Source organism: Henckelia pumila, chromosome 3 (genome assembly GCF_033568475.1).
Source record: "Henckelia pumila isolate YLH828 chromosome 3, ASM3356847v2, whole genome shotgun sequence".
In the NCBI taxonomy this organism is placed as follows: domain Eukaryota; kingdom Viridiplantae; phylum Streptophyta; class Magnoliopsida; order Lamiales; family Gesneriaceae; genus Henckelia; species Henckelia pumila.
Window position 1 is genome coordinate 169594198 of NC_133122.1, and position 10683 is coordinate 169604880.

Below are 10683 nucleotides of genomic sequence, written 5' to 3' on the forward strand. Positions count from 1 at the left end.
TTTCCGATGGTTTTATTTAAAACGCTTTTTAAAAACCGTCGGATATATTAGGCGAAGTTTTATATTAAAACGTCTTTTAAATAAAACCGTCGCATTTAATATTATTATTTATATATATATATATTAATATTATTACTCATAGTCAATATATATATTTTAACAAGTCATATATATGCTGCAGTAAAATGCAAAGTAATAAATGTCCAAAGATTGATATATACACATGATTTATGAAATGAAATAACAAGACTGCTATAATAATTCACAATAAATTTTTATAAATACGATGCACTAATAAAAAAAAATTATGGATTGAGAATAATGCTAGTTAATGCACCACTACTAATCACTGGTTGGAGATTGATTGTTTGTGTCCCTCATCTGAGGATGCATGCACATCGTCTGTATCACTATTTTGTGTTATGACGTCAATGTCATTGTCATACATCACTGTGACATCGACCAAATTCTAGGAGTTCATCAAAAATTGTGTCTCCAACCCATGAATTTGACGCTCATGATTTTGAAACGCATTGTTTGAGTTTTCATCAACATGGTCCGCAAAACCTATGCTTTGTGGAATATACTCATGTTGTCTAAGTCCACTGACGAATACCCAATCTGAAGTTGATCTCCTCGTTGTGGGATATGTTAAGTACACAACCTGTGAAACTTGGGTACAAAACACGAACGGTTCATAATACCGTAGGTTTCTCCTCTGATTGACTTCGACTATTTTGTACTTTGCATGTACACGAGTGCCTAATCTCGGATGCGGATCAAACCACGTACATTTGAAAAGTTTGCGTCACCGGAGTACTTTACCTCAATTATTTCATCTACGGTACCGTAAAAATCCGTCGACGTCCCATCACTACCCATGCCTCGAACATGGACACCAGAGTTATCTGTGGCTTTGTGAGTGGTGTCTTCGGTTGTGTGAAAATTGAAACCATTCACACTATAACCTCGGAAGCACTTAACTTTGGAGATAGGTCCGATGGCGAGTTGTTTTATAGCAGGTGATAGTCTATAGTCATGGATTTCAGTTGCCTGCACGTAAATGTAAATTGGATGTTGCAGTTAATAATACACAATATATACAGTCATTACTTACGTTGTATATGATTAAGAGTTAATGTGCTAAATTCGTACATAGTTTCGGAACCCTGGAAAAGAATAAAGTCGCAATTGCGTTTCAACGTCCGTATTGCTGATTCTGGGGGCACTGGATCTGATATGGTTCTCGTACATGCTGCAACCAATTTTATTCGTCATCGACAATATTCATTTATTTTTTATTCAGGAACATTTGTAAAAGAAAATAAATTATAATTAACTACTTACGCGACAAACAACCTCGGCTCAGCACAATTCAGCAGGACATAGGTAGCAACGACATGAAATTCTTCGATCAGAATGTGCTTGGACTTAGAACCGCCAATAGTTCTTCCGGAAATCTTGAACACGGAAAGATTGCCTGGGGCGCCCTCATCTACATCAGCTAACGGGTTTCTCTGTGTCTTTCTTTCCCTTGTTTTGATCGAGTTTTTGAATTAATGTTCACAGAAAATGGATGCTTCTTTGACTAGATACGCATTGCAAATGAAACCTTCGATGCGAGCTTTATTTCTAACAGTTTTCTTCAATTTGCGCAAGTGTCTTTCGGACGGATACATCCATCTGAAGTGCACTGGCCCACAAACAAGTGCTTCGTACGGGAGATGTATACATAGATGTTCCATCGAGTCAAATAAACTAGGTGAATAAATCTTCTCCAACTTGCACAAAATCAGTGGTATCTCTTCATTCATTCTGAGCAAATCACTAACTTTGAGATTTTGTGTTGTTAAGTGGGCAAAGAATAAGCTTAACTCTGTCAAAACCTCCCACACTTCTCTTGGCAATAGCTCCTTGAATGCGATAGGTATAAATCGTTGCATGAACACATGACAATCATGACTTTTCATACCGAAAACACGTAACTTGTTCATGTTGACGCACCTGGACATGTTGGAAGCGTATCCGTCTGAGAATCGAGCATCCCTCAAACAGCAATAGAGAACCTACCTTCCTTCTTTTTCTAGGGAATATATCGCTTTCAGACATCTGCCGTTGCCAATATCAAAATGCAATTGGTGTCTAATTTGCATGTCGACAAGGTCTGACCTCGATTTTGCGTTATCTTTGCTCTTTCCATGGACATTCATGATCGTGTTGAATATATTATCGTACACATTCTTCTCAATAAGCATCATGTCCAAGCTATGTCTCAGCATGTTCGAGCTCCAATAAGGCAACTCCCAGAAAATACTCCTCTTCATCCATCCGTCTTTCACCATTTTGCATAAATCTTTGTTATGCTCTTCTGCATCGGCGTCGTAAGAAGGTAGGAACCCGTACGAGTCCAACTCATCCACTAACTCAATTCCTGTTTTGGCAGGTCGGGCAATGTGTGACACGATTCGCAATGGATGATTGTCGGGAAGGAATTTTCTGTGATTGTCAAACCAAGATGTCTTTCTACTGTGTGGTAGGGTAAAGGCCTCAGAGTTCAACAGACAATGTGGGCATGCTTGTTTACTAGCTGTTCTCCAACCGAATAACATTGTGTACGCGGGAAATCACTGATTGTCCACATCAAAGCTACTCGTAAAGTGAAATTTGTTCTAGAATGGATATCGTATGTACAGCTCCGTCGAATCACAGAGACTGCAGCTCAACAACGAGTGGTTGAATAAACACATCCAGTTTGTCCTTGGGGTTCTTTGGACTCGGAGCAAGCACAGCGAAAAAAATATATTCGTCTTTCATGCACATCCATGGGGGCAAATTATATGGAGTTATAATAACAGGCCACGAAGAGTACTGCTGGACAGTCTGGCCAAATGGTTGGAATCCATCAGTAGATAGAGCCAGACGCACGTTCTTGATTTCATCGGCAAAACTTGGATGCGATTCATTGAAATTACGCCAAGCAGGAGAGTCCGACGGATGATTCATTGTTTCACCATCGTACACATGTTCGTGGTGCCATCGCATGTGTGACGTTGTTGCCTCCGAGGCATACAACCGTTGCATACGGGGGTGATTGGGAAGTAAAACATCCTCTTATGCGGGATCAGCTTCTTATTCTTTCGTGATCCACGTGATCGACTTTGTTTGTAGTGTGGATGCTCACAAATTTTGCATTCCGTCAACTCGCTATATGGGCCCCAATATATCATGCAGTTATTGTTGCAAGAATCAATCTTCTCGACCGAGAGTCCCAAATCCTTGATGAGTTTCTTGGTTGCATAGAAGCTTTCTGAGACATTATGATCAGGAGGACATAACTCAGTCATTAATTGACACATGTCATTGTAAATTTTTTTTCAGACATGTTGTGCTCATGTTTCATCTTCAACAACCTTGCTAGAACAGACAACAAGGTATGTCTGTGTGGATTCCCTTCCCAAATATCCTTCTCCGTCGATTTGATCATGTCATACAGAGCCATGACGTTGACGTTAGGATCCTTGGCTACGTCAATGCTGGGATAAATAGTAGATCTATCAGCCATTTGGATAACGATTGCAGTTTCAGTCAAAGGCCCAAGATTTAAAGAAACATAAACAGAGTACGGCATGACATTAATCGATGCTCCTAAATCTATCATGGTCGTATCAAGCTAAACATCTCCTATTTACAAGGAATAGAAAACATACCTGGGTCCTTGCATTTTGTGGGTACCTTTCTTTGAATTACGGCACAAACCTGTTCTCCTAGTTCAACTTTCTGACACCCCTTTAACTTTTGTTTTCTCTTCACAGTACACAACTCTTTTAAAAATTTAGCATAGCGAGGTACTTGTTTGATAGCATCTAATAAAGTAATATTCACCTCACATCTACGAAAAACTTCATACAACCCCTTAATTCCTTCATCCTTCCTAGATTCTTTCAATGCAAAGGGAAAAGGGGCTACAGGTTTATACTCAGAAAAAGGAGGGAACTTACCTCTTGGTGCTTCTTGAATTGTTTCGTCCTCCTCTACCTTGGATTCCTTCTCATTGTTATTTTGTACTGGTTTTTTCACCACTTCTTCATTAACCTTCAACTTCTTTCCACTCCTCAAGGTGATTGCACTCACATTCTCCTTCGGATTCACCACTGTCTATGATGGTAAGCTGTTTGAATTCAGTGCCTCCAACCTGTTGACTGCAGTTGGCAACTGCCCCATTTGAGTGTTCAACTGTTGGATACTTGCTCGAGTTTCCTGTTGAAAAGTTACAGTATTAGTAGCAAGATCCTTAACAATGTTTTCTAGAAACTCACCAGGCGTTGGAACTTGAGGCGTTGTGGCTGTGGAGGATACGGTGGCCTATAAGCTTGATTATTCTGCTGCACATGAGGTGCAGGCTGATTCACCGAAGGCTTTCCATATCTGGGGTTCGGATGATCCTTCCAACTAGGATTGTATGTTTTAGAGTATGGATCATACTTCCGTTGTGGAGGTCCAGGAAATCCACCAGTAGCGTTCACATGTTCGACCAACTCCTCTTGAAGTGTAGGACACATTTCAGTAGCGTGTCCCATTGCATTGCAAATTCCACAACCTTTCATAGTTTGTCCATTCCCTACAGCCATTTGACGCACAAGAGACGTCAGATCAATCAGTTGTTGTTCAAGAAAGAAACATTTACCTCACTGCCCCGTCTGGGCGCATGATCATTCCTGTTGGTGCCAAACTGCTGAGAATTGGCAGCCATGCTCTCAATTAAATTTCGTGCTTGCGCTGGAGTTTTATCCACAAAAACTCTTCCACTGGCCGCATCTAATATACTCCTGTCATGAGGCAACAAACCTTCATAAAAATATTGGATTAAGATATTTTCACTTATCTGATGTTGCGGACAGCTAGCACAAAGCTTCTTAAACCGCTCCCAATACTCGTGAAGTGACTCTCCTGTATACTGCTTAATGCCATAGATCTCCTTCCTTATATTTGCCGCTCTAGACGCCGAAAAGTACTTCTCTAGAAATATCCTCTTCATTTCTATCCAGGTGGTGATGGACCCAGGAGGTAGATAGTATAACCAATCCTTCGCGGCATTCTTTAATGAAAACGGAAAGGCTCTCAGCTGGATTTGCTCTTCTGTTACTCCATGGGGTTGCATGCTCATGTGCACCACATGGAATTCCATCAAATGCTTATGGGGGTCCTCACCTGCAAGACCATGAAAAGCAGGTAACAAATGTATTAGCTCAGATTTTAATTCAAAAGTAGCATTAGCTTCTAAAGTAGGGAAAGTAATGCATAAGGGCTGCTGGTTCAGATCGGGAGTGCCCAATTGTCTCAGGCTAAGATTCGCGTTGGTAGCCATATTTTCTTCAGGTTCTTTGAATGAATTTTCGTCCTCCAAATTCTATCGAGCTTCTCTCTGCCGACGATGGAAATTCTTGTCTATCTCTGGATCGTATGAAAATTCTTCTTCGGAAGAGTCACCTGAAAGCATGAACAAACCAAAGTAGCGCTGGGGAACAAAAATAAACTAAAAAAAAAAAGAAAAGAAAAGAAAATAAAAATAAAAATAAAAATAAAAATAAAAGAACACAATAAATTAAACGCCTTCCCCGACAACGGTGCCAAAATTTGGTAGCGCTTAATTGTGTCACGCCCAAATAATGCAGTAGTATGAGTAAGGATCGTTCCCACGAGGAAAGTGAAATTTAAAAGTGTTCTTTAAAATACTGAAAATAATAAAAAGGGTTTTTTGTATTTTGGAATTAACTACTATGCAAGAATTAAAATAAGAAAGATCAATAAACTAACGAAACTTAGTATCGGTCGACTACACCCTTGAAATTATTCATTCGATCATCGATTTCCTAAAAATAATTAATTCACATTGAATATTCATCATTGGAAATTTAATTCCCGTTTCACCTTAATTTTAGTTAACTAGACACCAGAGTTCTAAGTTAACCCTTACCCCATAAATTAACCCAATACCAGCGATTAGATTTAAATCCACGGCATCATTCAAATGAGTAAAACTGATGAATCTAGACAACACAATACCAGCGATTGTATTTAGCCTAGTCAATTGTTGTTCCTACGATTTAACAAATTCAACAGCAGAAAATATTAATCATAGTTGCTTCAAAAATCAGATGATTCAAACAATTACGAATTTGAATTCTAATTTAGCGTTAGATTGTATAGCAAAATTCTAAGGTGATCAATCCTAAAATCTCACATACAAGCATGACAATCAATCCAAAACAACTTTTGATACGCAATTTGGAATTAAACAAAATAAAACTGAATCTCACAATTTGAATAAAATCAAGGGTTTGTCTTCCTCAACCAAGTACTAAAACTTAGCCACAACGACTCATGAATTTTCTAGAAAAATTCATGAAAGAAAATTAAATCTAAGAAAAGAAAAGAAGAAACCTAGCCGCCAATGTGTTTCTCCCCGTTCCCAGCCGTCCAGAATAGATGTGTTCATATCTCCAAAATGGAATAATAGACTTAATAAAAGACTAGAGTCTAAAATAAAAGATTTTTCAAAATTACAAATTCTTTCCCGATCAGACTTTCGCGCTCGATCCTATGAGTTGGTGAGATCGAGCGCAGCTAATCTGGGCAACCTTCTGTCTTGAAATTTCCTTGGCCGCGCTCGATCCTACGAGTTTGTGTGATCGGGCGCGTCATTTGTTACAATCTTACTGCCTTGAAAAATTCATTCTTTCGCTCGATCCTATGAGTTTCCAGGATCGAGCGCATGGGAAGTGGGGAGCCTACTGCCTTGCTTCTTTCATGAACGCGCTCGATCCCACGAGTATGCACGATCGAGCGCACTGGAACAAATCCGACCTCTTCATCAAAGTATGGCATTTCCTACACATTGAACCGGGAATATGTTATGTAGCTAAATGCATGGCATAAAACAAAACTAAAATAAAACACGAACAAAGACACAAGAACACATGCAAAACACAAACAAAATGACACTAAAATATGCAAACAAAACAACGCTATCAGTGCACGTCATAGGAAGCTCCGATCATCGATCGGAAGTTCTGATCTCCATCGGACGTTCCGATCTCCATCGGCAACTTTGAACTTCCTTCGGACGTTCCAATCCTGTATACACCTTTTAAGCCTTGATTAGTTATGTAATTACTTAAATCGGGGTATGGGTTACTACATTCTCCCCACCTTTAGATATTTATTCCGCAAAATAAAATCTAAAGCAGTAATCATAATCAAAATATGCTTTTATTACAACAAATGTAATTACATCTTTACATGGTAATCAAAAGTACAAAGCAAACAACTCAGGATATTCTGCCCGCATACGACTCTCGGTTTCCCAAGTTGCTTATTCAACGCCTCGGTGCTGCTATTGTACCATCACAAGTGGTATAGTCTTGTTCCGAAGAACTTTCTCCTTCCTGTCTAGGATACGGAGTGGTCGTTCAACATATGACAGATCTGGCTCTAGCTAAACATCAGAAGGCTAAATAACATGAGATTCATCAGTAATGTATTGTCGAAGTAATGACACATGAAAAACATCATGTATACTGGAAATATATGGCGGTAAAGCCAAACGATATGCAGCATCTCCGATCTTTTTCAGTATCTGAAAAGGCCCAATGAAACGAGGTGACAACTTGCCTTTCACACCGAACCTCATCACCTTCCTGAAAGGTGATACTCGCAAGAACACATATTCACCAGGCTCGAACTGAAGTGGCCTACGGTGAATATTAGCATAACTGGCTTGCCGATCTTGAGCAGTTTTTATCATCTGCTTGATCAAATCTACCTTGTCTACAATCTGCTGCACCAACTCAGGACCCTCGACTTGTCGTTCTCCTATCTCATCCCAGAATAACGGAGTACGACATCGTCGACCATAAAATGCCTCGAAAGGTGCCATATCAATACTACGATGATAACTGTTATTGTAGGCAAATTTGATCAAAGGTAACTGATCTTGCCAAGACAAACCTAAATCCATGACAGAAGAACGTAGCATATCCTCCAACGTACGAATTGTCCATTTTGACTGCCCGTCAGTCTCCGAATGATATGCAGTACTTAAACTCAGAGTGGTACCCAACGCCTGCTGAAAACTACCCCAGAAACGTGAGGTAAATTGCGGGTCTCTATCACTGACTATGCTCACTGGAATCCCATGCAATCGCACTATCTCCTGGATGTATAAATGTGTCATGCGATCATAAGAATACTCCCGGTTGTAAGGAATAAAGTGTGTTGATTTTGTCAAACGGTCAACAACGACCCAGATAGCATCACACTGACGTGAAGTCATAGGTAAGTGGGTGACAAAATCCATAGTCACATGCTCCCACTTCCATTCGGGAATCTCAAGATTCTGCAGTAATCCACCTGGTCGTCGGTGTTTAGCCTTGACCTGTTGACAAAACAAACATCGAGAAACAAATTGATATACACTTTGCTTCATCTCTTTCCACCAGAATCTGGTTCGCAAATCCTTATACATTTTCATGCTTCCAGGATGAATTGACAATCGACTCCTGTGAGCTTGAGAAAGAATATCATTCCTGAGCTCCGCAACATCAGGTGCAACCACTCGGTTCGATAAGCATAATAAACCATCTGCCTGAAAATGGAATCTAGATATATTAACTCCATTGGCTAGACGTGCCAAACGCTGAGTCTTAACATCAGATATCTGAACGCCTCTAATCCGATAATACAATGTTGGCTCAGATAAAATAGTATACAAACGAATCTCATTCCTCCATTTCTTGTGCTTGAGCGTAAAACTCAGTGAACAGCACTCCTAAATCATATGAGATAATTCACTAGTCTGAAGTGCAGAAAGTCTCACCTGCCGACTCAAGGCATCAGCAGTAAGATTAGCAGAACCTGGATGATATTTGATTTCACAATCATAATCCTTCAGGAGATCCATCCAGCGTCAATGTAGCATATTCAACTCCGCTTGAGTGAATAAATACTTCAGACTCTTGTGATCCGTAAATATCTCAAATTTCTCGCCATAAAGATAATGCCTCCAGATCTTGAGAACAAATACAATGTCGGCTAACTCGAGATCATGCACTGGATAATTATTCTCATGCGTCTTCAACTGTCGAGAAGCATAGGCAATAACATGTCCATGCTGTGTCAGAACATCCCAACCCCTGATCAGAGGCATCAGTATAGACAACATAACCTCCTGATCCAGAAGGTAGAGCTAGTACAGGTGCACTAGTAAGACATCCACGCAACTCGTAAAATGACTCCTCACAATCCGAGGACCATATGAAGGAAACATCTTTCCGTGTAAGCTGAGTAAAAGGCCTGGCCAACTATGAAAAATTCTCGATGAACCGACGGTAATAACCAGCTAGACCCAAGAAACTTTGAATCTCAGCAACCGTCGTCGTACGAGACCAATTCAGCACTGCCTCTATCTTACTTGGATCAACAGATATTCTTGGATCAACAGATATTCCTTTCCTAGAAATCACATGACCGAGAAACACTACCCGATCAAGCCAAAATTCATACTTGCTCAATTTTGCATACAGCTGCTTATCTCATAACGTCTGCAATACAATTCTCAGATGTTGTGCATGCTCATTCTTGTCATGAGAATAGACAAGAATATCATCAATGAAGACAATGACGAATCTATCCAGATATTCTCGAAATACTTGATTCATCAGATTCATAAAGACTGCCAGTGCATTCGTCAAACCGAATGGCATCACCAGAAATTCATAATGCCCATATCTGGTTCTAAAAGCAGTCGTAGAAATATCTGAGTCTCATACCTGCATCTGGTGGTATCCCGATCTCAGATCTATCTTAGAGTAAACAGAAGTACCCTGTAATTGATCGAACAGATCATCAATTTTAGGAAAAGGATACTTATTCTTGATGGTGACACGATTCAGCTGCCTGTAATCAATACATAATCGCATCGATCCATCTTTTTTTCTTGACAAACAGAACAGGTGCTCCCCACGAAGAAACACTAAGACGAATATATCCCTTATCAAGCAGATCCTGCAACTGCTGTTTCAATTCCCTCATCTCTGACGGTGCCAGACGATAAGGTGCTCGGGATATAGGCGTAGTTCCTGGTACTATATCAATACCAAATTCAACCTCTCGAACCGGAGGAAAACCAGGAATCTCATCTTGGAATACATCAGGAAACTCACTGAAAAACGGTAACTGGTCAATACCCGGACTACTCGTGGACATATCAACTGCATAAATGAGGTAGCCCTCCCCACCTAACTCTAAGACATGACATGCCTTCAGAGCCGATACAAGTGGCATTGTAGGTCGCGCACCCTCACCCTAAAAGTACCAGCTCTCAAACTCTAGAAGGCAACCCACAGTAGCGTGATACAAAGTCAGCATATCTATTCCCAAAATACAGTCAAAATCTGCCATTGCTAAAATCATCAGATTAGCAGACAACACGTGACCCTCAAACTCTAGAAGGCAACCCATCACTAGACGCTTAGTTACTACCTCCTGCTCCAATGGAGTAGATACAACTAAATCCATATCTAATGATACATAAGGTAATCTATGTCTCTTAACAAAGCGACTAGAAATAAAGGAATGCGATGCTCCAGTATCAATTAAAACAAGTGCAGGAATACCGCATAACAA

At 40.1% G+C, this 10683-nt stretch overlaps 1 protein-coding gene across 1 annotated transcript; it reads right to left on the reverse strand.

The window, feature by feature from the left end:
- Positions 1-3246: 3246 nt before the first annotated feature.
- LOC140889932 (uncharacterized) lies at positions 3247-5365 on the reverse strand. Its single transcript, XM_073297677.1, has 6 exons — positions 4846-5365; positions 4317-4618; positions 3883-4155; positions 3708-3804; positions 3411-3651; positions 3247-3307 (listed from the first exon to the last, which is right to left on the reverse strand). Exons 1-6 carry the CDS (start codon positions 5363-5365, stop codon positions 3247-3249), a joined length of 1494 nt encoding a protein of 497 aa, XP_073153778.1.
- Positions 5366-10683: the final 5318 nt, after the last annotated feature.